The sequence below is a fragment of the Triturus cristatus genome, chromosome 4_1, assembly GCF_964204655.1.
Source record: "Triturus cristatus chromosome 4_1, aTriCri1.1, whole genome shotgun sequence".
Classification (NCBI taxonomy): Eukaryota; Metazoa; Chordata; class Amphibia; order Caudata; family Salamandridae; genus Triturus; species Triturus cristatus.
In genome coordinates, this window is record NC_140585.1 from 282,095,602 (window position 1) to 282,113,610 (window position 18,009).

Below are 18,009 nucleotides of genomic sequence, written 5' to 3' on the forward strand. Positions count from 1 at the left end.
AGGCAGCATGCAGAGGGACCGACTGACGATTCTGTCGGTAGGAAAGTAATCTCCTACAATAGGGCTGTGCCTGCTCAGGCACCGCCGTAGGGATTAAGATATCCCTTTCAGGCAGCCTTTCAATGGCAGTCCGACCGTCATTGAGGAAGAGGTGTGGCTCAGCGGCCAGGGTGCCAGACTCGGACCACGCCGTTCACGGTTCAATCCCCGGCACCAGCGGCAGGTCAGCCCAGCACCATGTGACTCTGTGCAATAGCTCGCTTAATCTTCCAGTGCCGGGAAACCACTTTGGAGGTAACTGTGCGCTTTACAAATTCAAGGTTATTATTGTTATTATTGAAAGGCTGTCGGAAACGGACTTTAGGTGCCCCTAGCAAGGCCCCGTCCCTCTGCAGCCTCCCCCAAACATCCATGTATCGTGAGGCAGGCACCACTTGGTGTCTGCCACAAGCTGCATGGATGTTTGTAAACATACCCTTTAGCATTGCGGGATGTGCTACGGCCCTTTAACGACCTCCAGCACATGCCTCAATTGTAATGGGTATGTTTCCGACCGCTGTGCTGGCGGTCGCATCTTAATTAGGTGGGTCCTAACCGATTCCTTGTCGGTCGGTCCCTTTCCTGCAACGATGTTGGTCGGACGACAAGCATGCAAACCAGCATGGCAAAGCCAATAGATCAGCAATAATCTTTTGCAGGTGAGACATATTTGCATTGCCAATGTTTGTTTAGGTGTGGTTTCTGTATTCCTCATCACTTCTACTTTTGCTGCATTTCTGCTTTTAAACATCTGAACTTTACATTTTCATTTTAGCCTCAGAAGAAAGTTCTGCTTGTACATATGTTGACATTTTTTGTTGATCCATTATTGCTTGTTGTTTTTTCAGTTTATTGCTTGACTATTTTGTGATGAATTCATGGATTCATTATTTGGTGATTATTTAATAAGTAGTACATTTTATAATGAGTTTTGTGTAATAATAGTTTAATGAGTGGGCTTAGAAGAGTTGTTAGTGGAGACTTAATGCCCTCTGTCACCCTTACAGACAGATTAAAGACTGCTATATTCTAAACCAGGCCCTAAATCACTGCACCACTCTTCAGGTGGAAGTCATCGAACACTTCTATACTACTATTAAATCCCAACATCAAATGAACCATAGAGACAACTGTATCAATCTCTTTTATGCCGTCTGTTTGTTGTGTAATGCTCCTCATCATCCTCTTAATATGCATGCACCTCCATAACAACTTAAGATGCTTGCTAATCAAAATGCCCTTGCCCCTTTGATTCCGAATCCGCTATTCATCCTCGCCATCTTCTGCCCTGGCCAACAAACATGGACTCACATTCCTCTATTCTCGCTAGTTCTACAATCTTCTAAGTGTTCCTCCTCTCTCTTGGGTATTCATACTTAAAAAACATTGAAAAATACATAACAAAAAAAGTAAATGACAGAAATGGGTAGTTTGTAGAAAATGTCACTTCCTAGTTTTTAATTTTTTAACTCTGCCTAGCCAAAGCACAAAACCAATTTTATAACTTTTCCAAAATTGTATATATTTTCCTCCAATCAAGGTATGTCATGATTACAAGGGAGGCAAGAATGACACACCCTGCCCCAAGGGAGAGGAATGCCACAGGCTGCATGTCTGCCAATACTTTGCCAAGGGACAGTGTCGCTACTTCAAGTGCAATCGATCGCACAACTTGCTGGACGACATTACCATGGAGGTGATGAAAGGACGAGGGCTCAGCATGGAGATGACCAACAACATCCAGATCCTGCGCATCCACCAGTGCAACGAGGCACGAAAGGAGCCTTGGAAGAATGAGCGGCCAAAGGGAAACAAAGGTATCAATGAAGAAACCATATAATTCATAACAAATATCCTTTGACCCCAACTTATATCTGTAGCTTCTAAAAAGTCATTCGCTGTAACAGATACATTTTGAGGAAGCAGAGAGATTGGATTTTACTAAATAAATTAAATATAATTTTGTTTGGTCTCCAACCGCTGGAAAATGTGAAAATGGCAAGGTATCTAAAAGTTTAAGCTCTTTTCAACTTTAGTATGAAGATGTTATCATGTTTTGAGAGTTACTGCTTTGGTTAGCAACTCGACAAATGAGAGCTCTCAGGGCAATTTCCTTTCAATACACTTCCTTATACTAATTAGTTAGTTCTATGGTGCAAGAAGCCTATGAGTTGGCGAGCTTGTCTCTCTCTTTTCATGGATAGTCTCAGTGTCCTTCTTAAGTGGACATGCTGTGCCTTATTTGCTTGATAAGTGTTCAATAATTAGCTTCATTAGCAGTCGGCTTTAGGCTTAGGTGCAGTGACCTGTGAGACCTAGGACCCACTATTAATACATAGTAAGAGGTTGATAATACTGGCCTGATCTAAAGAAGGAGGACTGTCTCCCTTTATTGAGAGACAAAGTGGTGTGTCCAGAAATTTAACATCTGGCAATGGGCCGCATGTACAAAGATCTAAAATTGTGATTTCCCTACATTTTGGAGCATAAAAATGCTTTGTACTTGTGGCCCAAAGATTAGGAAAACCTTGTGTTCTGGATCTATTGCCAGGTGCCACCTGCTTTGTGAAAGAACTTGCAAAGATTCCAACTCGGTGGGTTTTCTTGGTACAAAGGTATTTTGGAGACACAAAGGCTGTAATAAAAAGGCACCTTCCCTCTTTTAGTCATTTTTAAATTTAAAATATTCCTTTGTATATTTACCAACCAAGTTTAGCTCCCATTTCTTTTAAATTTACACTTTTGTGTTTTCTTTGTTTATTTAGTGAATTGAAGTTAGGTTTTTTTCCATTGTTTCACACATTATTAATATCAGTGGTTGCTGAATGTATACATTTCGGTGCCACAAAAATTTGAGGAATTGTGTTTTCCTTTGTTTCCAATACACAATCACTTATATTATTGTTATTGCAACAGGAACTTAAATTGACAAAAAAAAACAGCTAAAAATATTTTTGGGGTGTCCATGATTGCAACCTCAATCCAAATGCTTCTAATCACTTCTAATTCATTTCTTCTATTACTGGAAAAAAACGTCTGCGTCAAATGTTTGTGGCACCAAAATGTATAACGTGCCTTGAGTCACTGCCTGCTTACATTTATCTTCGGTACCAACAGATACTGAGAGAGAAAGCTTTTCCAACTACCTTGCTTTGTACATGTTTTCAATGGGAAGGTGAAAGGGGCAGTCACAATCCGGTAGGAAAAACGATGGGATAGGGGAAAAATAAATAGGGGCAAAGGACGAAGTTGTCAGTACTTATCAAAACTATTGTGTATGCAATGAGCACTACATAAAGAGATTTATTCACTTTCACTCAGGCCTCCTTTTGTTATTAAACACTCACTCGTGAAATCAAATCTGCAATTAACTCCTCCCTATCACTTGTATAATCCTCCATGCCGTTCAAGGTCTTTCCTGACCTCGACAAATCCTTGCTTTCTACTTTTTGAACCAGAAATCTTTTCTGCACCCTGCTTGCGGATGACAAAACTAAACAACCATATTGATATGATGCTGAGATAGCCGTTCATTTTCATCACGCAGCATTTATGATAAACCTACTTCTAATGGTCCTAGCTCACACAAATCATTGCCGGGTTCCAGTTTCTTGCAAAGTAACCAAGGATCACAAACCCCAGAATGCACTTATTGTACAGTGAACGCCCTAGATTGAGAGCATGCCAGTAATACTATTGACCCCTATGCCTGGCTGCAAGGCAATCTGGCCCGTCCTCCCATCATGCTCTCACCATCTTAGTGGAGTTACTAATGAGGCTGGTGCAGCTATCCCCGATTTTACCTCACTGCCAGGATTTAGCCCCATGCACTCAGGTTTCATTTGTCGATGGCCATGCAAAACGGTATGGGGTCGATTCCGATCTTGGTCGGAAGAGCTCTGAATCGGATTCGGCTTTCACCAAAATGGTGCGGAGCTCTTGCTTCTGACCGAATCATTCTCAATTCTGATCGACAAAGTATGATACCTGGAAACCCTTAGCGCTGACCGAATCGGTTCTAAAAGGCATTCAGAGCAATCAAGCCTTTCCGGAGCAGATTCGTACATCTCTATGGGCTTGGTTTCCAAGCGAGCAAGTACGAGGAACGATTCGAACAGCCTTTCCAATTCGGTGTGCCCAGATCTAAAAGGTGTCTTCGGGGGCCCATAGCTGGCCCCCTTCACCTGGGGTCCTCCAAATTGGGCCTGTGGGGGTACCCATGGGTCCCCCACTTGCAAACCATGCACAGTGTGGCAGGCACCCCAGGGTGCATGATTATCCCCAACCACCCCTTTTGTCAATACGAGCCCGTGTACGTGTTCGGAACACATGCTCCCATTGAAGTCAATGGGAGTCTGACTGAATCATAATCGGATGCATTCAAATGCATCGTACTTGTTCGGTCGGACTCCCACCGACCCGAGCCGCACGGAAAGCATTCCAGATCCGAGTCATTCGGTTTGCTTTCCGAACGAGATCAGAATCGGCCCCTATATGTTACATCTATATGTCAGAATAAATGAATCCATGCCGATTACCAAATACTTATGTGCATGGCTCCATGTAGTCTCCTGCTGATGTTTTGCCAACCTGTAAATTGAGATTTTTTTAATGTAATATACTCCCCACAGGATTCTTCACCTCCTAAAACTCAAGCATGTATTATATAAAACATTGAATGTGATATTTACATTGAAATTATCTAAAGAAATGGCTAAGCCATATTCGGCCAGAAAGTAGGAGTAAGCCTCTGCTTCACAGTGCAACTTAGTTTTTTGCAAGAGTAAGTGACCATCATCATTGTTGGTGCTGGCTGAATTGTAAGCTGGCTACTGCTCGACATCTAGCCATGCTGTGCCTGGTTTATCCAGGCACTTTGTTGATAATTGTCTTGTAAAAATTGGAATCAGAAAAGATTAAGTAACATTCTTCAATGTAGTCTTGAAATAATGAATGAACCAGTGGCGGCACATGCAGGTAAGTGCGGTAAGACGGGGGTGGGGGAGGTGGAAGTGACAAATGACGGAATAGGGGAAATAAAATGAATAAATAAAACCACTGAGTCGGTGAGTGCAAGCTAAGTGGTTTTATTTGTATCTATTTATTTTCCCCTATTCCATTGTTTGTCACTTCCAGCCTCCCGCCCACACCCTGTCCCTGACCTGCCCACCGTGCTTCCCTGCACGGGCAGCTACTGGAAAGACCACGTTCCAAGCACCTTGCATCTATTCTGCCAGAAGACCACTAACAGCCAGAGAATCTTTCTAATTTAGGCTTCTCCAATGAAGAGCTTATGAGCTGCTGGTAGCTCACCAGCTACCTGTGAACAGCTTTCCTGTGTGCAGCCCAGTTTATTCAATTAGAAGCTTTTGTTTGGTAGAATTAATATAAGTATACCAAAATTGAAATTATGTATTCGATATGAAAATGTGTTTGTTTTCGCAACTCTGAAGCTGATATTTGAAGAAAAATGTCTAGATGTCCTAAATATGTGTAAAGCTGATGTTTGAATGAGAAATCATGTGGTATTGAGGAGACTTTTTACAAATGCTATTACCTTAGTCCCATGTTCAATGCAGCTTTGGCTGTTATGTATTACAAACTTAGAGGCATTCCATATGGGCAAAGCCTTTATTACATTACTGCTGACAACATGCCTGACGCACTGAAATGATCGCTGGTAGTAACCTTACATATGGTGGCCACTAATGTAATCTTGTATGATGTGATCTCTATTACAACACTAATAATATTGGTCACTCTCAAGGAATTTAATTGAAAATAAGTAGCTGTCATCCAACCTCTTTAATCTCATCCAACCTTTCATATGCCAGAAAATAGGAGAAATCAACAGAATTCACGCCATAGCCGTGTCATATGATTTTAAAGTAACTGGGAGGATTTGAATTTTTCTTATTTCCCTTCATACTATGCTCACACCAAACAATTCCACACAATTATTGATTATCCTATTTTTGCCTCATTTCCTCGATCTTACCCAGCAACAAGAGAAATGCAGACATCCCTTTGTGTATATGTCTTGTCCAGCACGTTTCGCTCCCTCCCTCCCTCCCTTTAATTACTCAGATAAAATGACTGTGTTATATATCACTTCGTCACTCACTTGGTTTCAAGCTACAGTGTCTTGTACAACTTATTCTATCCTGATGTACTACACTGCTCATTCCAGCCATTGGTCTCCACAGTTGTCTTGTAAGAAGCAAAAAAGCCAATCACTAGTGGCACTCTTGTGAGACTCTTGTAACACTCTTGTGACAGTATGTAGTTTAGTTCACATGAGCCCCACAATCTCGTTCTTGTAGTGAGTATGGAATAGGACCCATGAAAACTAAAACAAACTTTTGCCAGGTTCGGATGGCTAATTCCCACCACCCAAGGAGAAAGGAGCTTTGTGTACCTCCTTCACCAAGTCAGTGGCTGCACCATCATGTCCTAGCTATCATTAACTTTGACAAATGCCTCTTCGTTCTGCACCTTCCTAGGTGTCATTCATGCCTTAAAGCAGCAATCTGACCCTTTAGGCCCATGGGTGCACCCTCCTCACATCAACCTCCCATCTATCAAATCAATTTCCTCCCTCACTGTTCACATGTTAAATTTCTCATACTTCTCATGGTCCTCTACAGATACATTTCTAACCAATTTGTCAAACACATAAGCTTGAGTGCTGTTATTGCTTCAGCTTCTTTGCACTTCTCAACTCCAGTGACTCTCGGTTCAGTAAAAACAATATCTGGTTCACCCATTCCATCCTCCAGTTCCTACCAGGATAAGCAATTGTGTCAATACTGTGGCAAGTAATGTATATAAACATTATACCCCGAGTGCTAAATAAATGATCTTCAGTTTTTTTAAGTGTCTTGGATACATTATACATAACACCAGTGGCTTTTTAAATAAATCTTCATATTACGTTTATGCCACCACAGCAGTGGTAACAATAAACATATGGTTGTTATGCAACCAAACATCCGTGCAAGACAAGCTAGCTCAGGCATCATACAATATACTCCAGTACTAAAGACACAGCAAGATAAACTCTCAGTAGTGTAGCTTTGAGTATAGTACAGCAGATCCACTCCTCAACCAGGAACCCCATTAGTGAGACCCACTCTGCTCCAGGACCATGTTGTACCCCATCCAGGTCCAGTCCCTTTGCCTGTGCTCCCCTGGAGTTTTTAGGAAGCCATATCCTCTTGCCTGATGCACCAATTCTTCAGCCCTCTTGCACCAGTCCATACCAGTCTTCCATTCCTGTATTGTTGGGACCATAGCACTTCCCCCATCTTTGGATCAGGTCACACCGCGCCACCATCAGGGCCACATTACCAAAAAATAGTGCATGGCGACCGAATGTCTGATTCACCACACTCCCAGGGCCAACAGCTGCGGGGTAAGGTCTATTGTTATATCCAGGGAAGTCAAATTAGTCAAATGTTATCTTGCACCCGCCTTCCTGAAGTCCTGGATCTTCTGGCATCCCCATATCTTATGCAGCAGTGTACCGCTCTGTCCGCACCCTCGTCTCAGTCGGACCCATATAAAACAGCCTGGTCCTGGTGAAGTACACCTGGAGGAGAATCTTCAGCTGTATCAATCGAAACCCAGCCCTGATTGGCACTTGACGGGATTACTGACACACCCCAGTCATCGTCCTCGAAACTACCCAATTCCTCCTCCTATTTTTCCCTCAGGGAGTCGAGATGAGTAGAGTATATATGCAACACCTCATGGCGGATCAGGGAGAATCCCAGAACTCCAGTATTCTGAGATCGCCCTCAACAGTTCCTCATAACCATGCCAAATATATGTCAGCTGCAGATATCTGATGCATTGATTACCCACCAGCTCATATTGGCTCCCTGCTTTTGAGATGCTCAGCAGGTCCCATTTCTTATACCCTCCTATTGCTCTTACCTTGCCAAGGATATCCGCCTCCTATAGCTGGGTTTGTAGCGTCACTCTATCCTTTAACCCCAAGGCCTTCATTCCCATTTTCCAGATTTTACTCACCATCACTGTCGTGGGAAGCAGGGGAGCCCCCTCTCTACACCTATATAAGCAGATGACGAAGCCCCCAGCGTCAATAGCCTGCCAATCTGCCGTTAATGATGGCTCCTGTTGCGATCTTTTGTCACCTGAAACTGGGTCACTCAGTAGTGAAGTTGCAAGTTGGGGAGTACAATCCCACCCTCAAGGGGTTTCCTAGTCAGTGTAAGCCGATTTATCCTTTGTATTTTGTAAGATGTAAGGACATTTTGGCAGAGAAATCATTTTGTATAGAGCAGCCATTCCCAGCAGTGACAGCGGGATCTTCAGCCGTCAACCCATGTCCCCTCTATAGTCAAGGACCCTTATGAGGTTTTCCTGGATAAAGAGCTCATTAACTGTGGTCCCAAAGACACCCAAGTACTTAAATTCAATTGGTTCCCATCTAGGGGTATAACTCCAGATTTCTTTCCGTACCTCCTCCCGCACCCAGTGAGAGGTAGTAACTTATTGATTTACCCAAATTAATGCAGAGTCCTGAATAAGATCCAGACACTATCAGGATCAGTAGAATTTGGGGCATGAAGCGGTTGGGTTCGGCTGGATGGAGTAGTATGCCATCTGTGTAAAAGGGATATGACAACGTCTTTCAACCGGGGTCCCATCACAACCCCCTCAGGAGGGTGGATCTGCGTATCCATATTGCCAGTTGTTCAACTGCCATAGTGAAAATTAGCGGGGATAGCCTGCACCCCTCACTCACTCAGCCCCAGCTGTGGTCTGAGTAAGCCTGCATCCCTCACGGGTGCCCCTGCTGAGGTCTGGTCCCCTGAGACTGCCTCCTTGATGTTTACCCTGGCAATCGGAACGTATAAAGCAGCTGCACCCAGGCCCAAAAATTTGGATCAAAAACCATCTTTTGCACAATTGCCCACATGTTCCTACAAGTTTAAACAGTTAAATGTTTCAACTGTGCTCTGTGCCCTTCAACTGACAGGAGTTGCTGTATAAAAAAGAGAGACAAATAGAAAATGCCTGGTTCCTCTGTTCCTTTGTTACCCCTGACGTCAGGGATCCAAAGGAAGTGCGCCGGATCGCAAGAGGCTAGCCAGCGGTCGCAGCTGCAACCGAGGGAGTTGAATGCCTTCTCTGCATCTAGGACTAGGAGAATGGCCAGTTCAGTTATTCTGTCTCCATGGGCAAATCATCCTGTCAATCATGTTATTTTGTGTCTTGTCGCCCCATAGGGCATAACTCCTAACTGGTTAGGGTCTACCAGCGAGTCTCTCACTCACACCAGGTGATTAGCCAGGACCATCGTCAGGTCATTAGTCTCAAAGTTGAGCAGGGATACTAACCTATAGGAGGCACACTCCCTGGGGGGTTTCCCAGGCTTATGGATCATCACTATCGTTCCCGTCCTCAGGTCCCACAGGAAGGTCCCATCCCACCAGGCACTATAAAACATATCCTGCATTGGGCCTGCCACACGTGATTTGACACACTTGAGGAATTCAGGGGGCAAACCGTTAGGGACAAGGGATTTCCACCATTTTATTTGTCTGAAGGCCTCTGAGATCTTCCTCTCTGTCATTTCAGCTTCTAGCTCTTCACTCACTTCTCTCGCAAACCTGGGGGTTAAGATGTCCACCATTAAGCCCCTCAGGTCTTCTCCATCCCATTTGGCCTGGGTTCAATACAGACCACCCCAAGTAGGAGGCAAAAGCTTGTATGATTGCCGCTGGGGTCTCGGCCATGTCTCCCTTGGGGGACCTGACCGCTGGCACCCAATGTTGCCCTTTCTCTTTATGCAACAGCCAGGGCTGGAGCTTTCTTGCCTTGTTGCCCATCTGATATAACCTGCCCTGGTGTGAATGGAAATTTGCCCTCACCTGCTGATGAGTATGTGGCTGCAGATCTGTCCTCAACCTGTCAATCTTATGGGCAAGAGCCAGGGAGAGGACCACCACATACTCCTCTTCCCAGGTAGTCAGCTGGGCCTCCATCTCCCGATTCCCTGTCTCTCTCTTTCGTTTTCCCTGATGTGTGCAATTATTAGACCCCCCCCCCTTTATGACTGCCCTAAAAGCCTCCTAGAGGGTTAAACTGGAGTCTACCATCCCCTTGTTGTCTGAGAAGTACTTGGTCATAGCCTCGCTCACAATTTTCCGACTGTTCCAATCCGTCAGCTCCCATAGATCGAGTTTACATTCCCCCTTCAGTCGTGGGGTATTGGTGGTCAGGTAAGTAGCAATGGGGAAGTGGTGGGAAATGCCCATAGGCCGAAAGGCAGTGTGACCAAATCATTTCCGCTGGGGGTTCGACCCCAGCAGGTAATCTAGCCTGAACAGAGAGTGCATCGTGTTAGCTGCATACGAGTACTGATGGGCCCCTGGGTGTTCCTCCCTCCATAAGCCTGCTAGCCCCAGCACCTCTAGAAATTTGAACGGGCGGTGGTCTGTCTGGGCCCTCTTCTCCTTGGCCTATACCTCTCTTGAGCTTATTGCTCAGTCCATTGACATTCCAGGAAAGGATTGTCAGCATCAACAAGCTACCTGTCTGGATGTGTGCCCTTTTTGTCAGTGTCTATTACCCATAAAATGTGTTTCTCAATACCTTTACAAGGTTTGTGTCCACCATCCACCAGGTTTCCCTGCATCTCACAGTTCTGGGATTCGGTGCCCCTTCATTTCCAAACAGTCCCATGCTTCTGTTGCTGGGTTAAAGAATTGGGACCTATCCTTGTCGATAGAGTCTGCAGGCCAAGCATACTCATGCTTGTTGAGACTGAGGTATGGAGGCCTGGAAGGATGTTGCTAAGCAACAATTTAGCTGTTCCTACAAGTTTAAACAGTTAAATGTTTCAACTGTGCTCTGTGCCCTTCAACTGACAGGAGTTGCTGTATAAAAAAGAGAGACAAATAGAAAATGCCTGGTTCCTCTGTTCCTTTGTTACCCCTGACGTCAGGGATCCAAAGGAAGTGCGCCGGATCGCAAGAGGCTAGCCAGCGGTCGCAGCTGCAACCCCTGGTGACCCCTAAATGCCTATGCCTAAAAAGTAGCATGCAAAGAGCAGAATATCATGGTTGGTCTCGTGGAAGGCCATGGGCAGCATGCCAACAGTCCCGATTCAGGGGAGATACCTCCAATCTTTTAAGCCAAAAACAACTTTATTTTGGCTGTCTCTCGCCTGACATTGCTTCAACTTTTCCCTCTTCTAAAATGTTGGCATATATGAGGGCAGATCTATTGGGACCAAAACCTCAAAACTGTTTTGGAGTTTTGATCTGCTCTCACTATCCATTGTCCCCCACCTATGAGCAGAAGCAATAATGCAAGCGCTGTTCTCGGGGTATGGACTTATGGGAGAGGAGAGGGTTCTGGGAAGTAGGGAAGGTTGAATTTTATAGAGAATATGTTCTTGTTTTTTCTTCCCTGTGTTTTATCTCAATGCAATGTAGACTTTCAGGTAATACATGAAGAGACAATAGCAGGGAATTTGACCCGGATCATCCGACAGACTCTGTGCAAGGAAATAGATTGCTAATAGCTGTAAACGGGTATAAGGACTTGATGTATTGCCATGTTTATTAACTGATGACATAAAAAACTTTATCAAAATAAGTTTGACAAAAAAACTGTTTCTGGAAGCTCTTTCTTCAGGTAATCCAGTACCTCATTATCTTAGCATATTATGTCCTTGTGGTAGACAAATTCTAGTCTCAGCCACATCCAAAAGGGACAAAAAAAATCTTTTAGGTATTAGCTAAGCCTAACTTGCTTCCCTCTCAAAAAGACCCAACGATTCATCTCTAGAACCCACTCTAAAGATTAATTTCCTTTTTCAGTCTGCCCCTTCTTTGTTTCTTTTACCGATCCCTTTGGGATGTGTACCTATTATTTTGTTCTACCTCCATGATTACTTTTCTACCAATCACTTTAGAATTATTAACAATTTACTTTTTAAGTGTAGAGTCCCCCCCGCTCATGTGGCTAGATCTATCCTATAAAAATACATACACTCATAAAACAAAATGCATTTCTGTCACCTCCAAGAGGTTAGTCAGATATTGAAAGTTTGAAACTAGCCTCAGTTACTCAGATCAGATAGATCAGTATGACGTTTTTTTAAGGTGCAAAATCATGGATGCTGCCATACAAGATTTAAAAAAAACTTTTTTGTGATTTAGATGGCAGAAAGGCTCACGTTGACATAAATTGGCATACTCTTGATTTAGTGCATACACTGACTAAGCCACAAGAAGGTGAGTTAACCAGCAACACCATTAAGCAGGATATTTTCCTTTGCTCTGTATACCAAAACCAAATGTTACTATATCTTAACTTAGTCTTGTTTGGTGACATATTCTTCCCATAAAGCTGAGTATGGGGGGGTCATTGCTAGGACGCCATCATTGTGGCTCTGTTTTACTAGAACCCTAAGTAATCCTGTAACATCCATAGCAGACTAGGCCTTAACATAGACATACAGCTTGCTTAAGCGAGAGAAGCAATGCTGGGAATTGAGGATCCACCACTTCAGAACTGCTGGAGCAACGATGCTTTAAGGGATCACCTGGAGTGGAGCATGCAAGGCTTCCCTCCCCCTGACCGTGAGGCCCCCAGTGCTCGGCTCTGAAGAGACCCGCTGAGGCCATTTTATGGGAGAATCCACCCAACTACTTTCATTCTAGATGGCATCCCAAAATAGAATGTGAGCTGTGGTCAAGTGGAAGGGTTTCTAACCCCGAAACCAATGACATTAGCACTGACTCCCAGCCCAACGCTGACTCCTGATGGGCTCAGATGATGCAGACCAGGTACTCGCGTACCAGACTGGGGGCCCAGAGGGATAGGATTATAAGATTGAGACTGGCGGACTGATCCAATGCAGCTACAGCGTACAGTGGTGCCGGCCTAACAGCATGCCAAACTTAATGATAACCCCAGATTGCTAGGTCATTTAAGCAGTCAAAATGAATAGAAAAGGGTAAAAAACATATATGGATGGATGTGTAAAATACTAACTTTGTTAGGGCAACCCTCTGAACTGCTCTAGTCTGAAGTGATATGTTAAAAACCAGCAAGTTTATTTTGTAACTACAAAAGCTCAGTGCAATGTTGAATACTGGTAACGGAAGCGTTGTAACGGGGAACAACCTTTACAACGCAACTTTTACAACGCACTACCTTTACAACGCATTTTTTACAACGCATAATCCATTACAACGCATGACATTACAACGCATACCATTACAACGCATTTTTAAAAACTACCTTTACAACGCATTCCATTACAACGCATACTACCATTACAACGCATACCATTACAACGCATAATATTACACTACACTATCCAACACTTACTCTACTGTTGCACCCCCTGGAGTTAGAATAGTAATTTTTACCCCTATACTATCCAACACTTACCCTACTGTTGCACCCCCTGGAGTTAGAATAGTAATTTTTACCCCTACACTATCCAACACTTACCCTACTGATGCACCCCCTGGAGTTAGAATAGTAATTTTTACCCCTATACTATCCAACACTTACCCTACTGATGCACCCCCTGGAGTTAGAATAGTAATTTTTACCCCTATACTATCCAACACTTAACCTACTGATGCACCCCCTGGAGTTAGAATAGTAATTTTTACCCCTATACTATCCAACACTTACCCTACTGATGCACCCCCTGGAGTTAGAATAGTAATTTTTACCCCTATACTATCCAACACTTACCCTACTGATGCACCCCCTGGAGTTAGAATAGTAATTTTTACCCCTATACTATCCAACACTTACCCTACTGATGCACCCCCTGGAGTTAGAATAGTAATTTTTACCCCTATACTATCCAACACTTACCCTACTGATGCACCCCCTGGAGTTAGAATAGTAATTTTTACCCCTATACTATCCAACACTTACCCTACTGATGCACCCCCTGGAGTTAGAATAGTAATTTTTACCCCTATACTATCCAACACTTACCCTACTGTTGCACCCCCTGGAGTTAGAATAGTAATTTTTACCCCTACACTATCCAACACTTACCCTACTGTTGCACCCCCTGGAGTTAGAATAGTAATTTTTACCCCTATACTATCCAACACTTACCCTACTGATGCACCCCCTGGAGTTAGAATAGTAATTTTTACCCCTATACTATCCAACACTTACCCTACTGTTGCACCCCCTGGAGTTATAATAGTAATTTTTACCCCTATACTATCTAATACTTACCTTAAATATAATTTAATATAATGCGTTGTAATGGTATGCGTTGTAAAGGTAGTATGCGTTGTAATGGCAATGCGTTGTAAAGGTATTTTTTAAAAATGCGTTGTAGTGTCATGCGTTGTAATGTCATGCGTTGTAATGGATTATGCGTTGTAAAAAATGCGTTGTAAGTGCATGCGTTGTAAAAGTGTGCGTTGTAACGTCATACATCCGTTGTAACTTCAGCCACTGACCCGACAAGGGTGGGGGCAATGAAATGATGTGAAAAATGGAGATAGTCAGGGAAAGAATTATAATTTGGCAAGTAACAACTCCACGAGAGAACGCCATTCCCAGTCCCTACGCACTCTGCTATACGACAGGAGCCCCCATCAGACCTGCACCTGTTGAACCCAGAACCCCAGAGTGACTCCAAGAGCTGGTTGGCTAGCCTCCGGACGTGAGCCACAGGGACAGAAGGCTCTAATAACCTCGACCATTAGCACCTGGACGTTGCCATCTGTGAGTCTACCCTGCCAAGTGGTGCCATCACAGTCCTGGACCCTTGGAAGTAGTCCTAAGGTGCTCTGCCAGCCTCTGTGGATCCAGTGTACCTGACAATTCTCCTCTGCTGCCCACCCTGAGCAGAACCAATGAATAGCCGCTGCTGCGTAGATTGGACCCGTTGCAAAGACCTGCATCACCTCTTCAGAACCGCTCCTCCGCGACGCATCCTCTGCGTTGGCCCTCACATCCCTCATCAACAGAAGCCCCAGCGACGATGATTAGACTCCGCATCGCAGCTAACAGCTCCTCGGAACCTGTGCGACGTATCCTCAATGTTGAACTTTGAATCGCAAGCTCTTGTCGACTGGTTCCCCAAGGATCATGCACAATCTGGCATTGCGGCCTCACCTCATCTCAAAACTGACGCATCCCATCAACTGGACAACGCATCTTCTACATGGATCCTCACAACGCTCAGCAAACTAGGATTTAAGGTACTTTGGTCAGCGGGCCTAACTGGGTCCCTGTAGTCGGCCCACCCTCCATCGCGGTCGTCCTGAACTTGTGACTTTGTCTCGGTCCTGCAGGACCAGATCTTCACGTTTGGCGCTTTGTGCTTTTTGGCTCTATTTTCACAAAAATCTTTCTAATTGTATATCTTTGGTTCTACTGATTGGATTTTTGTTGTATTTTATTTATTAAAAATAACTCTATTTTTCTTACTTGATGTTGTATCCTTTTTTCATTTGGGGTTTGCTTGTACCTCACCCTGACAAGGATTGTGTTGGCTGCTTGAGTAGGGCTTTACCCCCTCAACCAGTAACCCCATTTCTTACAGTGGACTATAAGATATCAGAATTGTACGTTCATCAGACCACTCGCCTGATACTTGTAACTTGCTTTCACAGAGAAGAGAGATTTTTTCAGTAGACGGCCACGGTTCCCCGGAACACCCACTTCCGCTGGGACATTTCACTCCGCCATTTTCTATTTTGAGGCACGGTCTAGTTGTCCGCTAGCTCGGCGACCGCAGCTTTAAAATAAGCTGATGGCGCCGGAGCGCAGTGGCCGCGCCGCGGTGGCACGCCAAAGGCAAGCCCGTCTGCGCTCGTCTGAGCGCCGGGGCCAGGACCCCTGGTTAGGTGCTGACTTACTCTGTGGATGAGCTTTGGGCACTTATGCCCAGTGATAGTCAGATGGACATGGAGGTAAAAGCTGGGCTAAAGGGGCGAAACCTCCTGGAAACTAGGGAGGGCGGTAAGACCAAGGCCTCGGGGGTGTCCCCCCACGTAAGGGTTGAGCATGATGCTCGATCAGGACTTGAAGTAGCGGCCTTGAACACCCGGTCGCTACAAACACACTGCCTAGAGGTCTTCTCCCTCCTCCAGGTGGGAGATATAGACATCTTACCTGTCTTTGAAACCTGGTTGGGGGGAGTCGTCTACCCCAGATGTCATCACAGCTCTCCCAGGGGACTTTGACGTCCTTTGGCACAATAGACAGGAAAAAATGAGAGGGGGGGTAGCCATTTTTTACAACAAACGGCTTGTGGTAACAAAAATGTTGGCTGAGAGTGCGGACTGTGCAGACATCTTAGGGGTAAAAATCGCCACTAAGTCCCTTTGTTTAGCCCTTGTGGTAGCTTACCGCCCCCCACGAGTAACATCTAAGTTCAATGATGCTTTTTCGTAAATTATTAGCGACCATTGCTCCCGGTACCAACGCCTCCAAGTGGTTGGAATTTTTAATTACCAGTGGGATGAATTTTCAAGGGAGCTCCCGGCCAGCCAATTTGAGGGTGCAATGAGCGCGATGGGACTCTCCCAGCTGGTGGACACCCCCACCCACGTCAAAAATCATATTTTGGACCTGGTCTGGACCTCTGTGCCACAGACGATTCTCACCGACATTAGCCCTTGCGCCTGGTCAGACCATTGTCTAATTAGCTGTTGGGTCCCGCTGTCCAGCCAACTGCTCCGCCCCCTTCTGAGTGGAGAATGGTGTGCAGTTGGAATAAGATTGAAGCAGACAACCTAATTGGTGCTCTGTCCAATAGCCCCCTAAATGTAGCCACATATGACAACCTTGATCAGGAGTACGAAGCGCTAATGGGAAATTTAAGTAGAGCTATAGATCAGGTGGCACCGGTTCGGACGGAAGGATTAAGAGACAAGGGCAAGGGAGCCCCCTGGTATAATGAAGATCTGCAAAAGAGGAAACAAATCCTCCGCCAAGCTGAAAGATCACGACGTGAACTATACCATCCAGACGCACTCTCACACTATAAAGCCCTGCTAACGCTATATAAAAAGGCCATTATAGCCAGGAAGGGTGAAAACTATAAGGCCAGAATAGCGGAGGCCTCCAATAAACAGAAGGAAACTTTTGGAATTCTTAAGGAGCTTAGTCAGAACAAAAATTGGCAGCTGAGGCAACGGACTGCATTAAATTTCAGGACTTCTTCCTTCAGAAAGTCAGGGACATTCTCATTGAGATAGACAATAGCCCAAGGTATCAGGTGGATCCGGACCAGACCCCAACTCCCGGTAACCCAGATGCGAGGCTCACCACCTTTCCTAACCTAAACTTAGCCCGTGTATCAGGTCTGATGAATGGGGTCAAATCAGGCTCCCCCGCCGACGCCTGTCCACCAAGGATTTTTCGTATGGCCTTTCCCGGGCTAGAAAGTATTATTCTTTCATTACTCGGCCACTCCTTGGAGACTGGCTATTTGCCCATTAGCATGAAGGAAGCCAGAGTCACTCCTCTATTAAAAAAGCCTGGGGCGGATGTGGCCAACCTTAAAAACTATAGGCCCATTTCCCAGCTTTCCTTCCTGGGAAAGATTATGGAGCAACATGTCCTCACAATATTGTCATCTTTTATTGAGGAACATAATCTACTCCATGGAAGGCAGGCTGGCTTCAGGGCCAATCACAGCAGTGAACTTGTGATGATGGCCGTGCTCAATGAGCTCAGAATTAGAGCTGATAATAAAGACACAAGCGCGCTGATTTTGTTAGATCTGTCGGCAGCGTTCGACATGGTCAACCATGCATGCACAACTCTTGCTGAGAATTGCTAATTTGGGCATCGGCGGGCTGGCTCATCAGAGAATCAAGTCCTTTCTGTCAGGAAGGTCCCAAAGGATCCAATTGGGCGACCAAATATCAAAAAGGGGTGACCTTACCTGTGGAGTCCCTCAGGGCTCAGCTCTGTACCCTCTTC

At 44.9% G+C, this 18,009-nt stretch overlaps 1 protein-coding gene across 1 annotated transcript in view; it reads left to right on the forward strand.

The window, feature by feature from the left end:
* The window catches only part of LOC146854280 (zinc finger CCCH-type antiviral protein 1-like), a 230,261-nt gene that overhangs the window by 131,528 nt on the left and 80,724 nt on the right, over positions 1-18,009 (forward strand). The window contains exon 4 of the mRNA XM_085652057.1: positions 1,580-1,856. Within this exon, the coding sequence (XP_085508183.1) occupies positions 1,580-1,856 (277 nt within the window). The remainder of the gene's footprint in view (positions 1-1,579; positions 1,857-18,009) is intronic.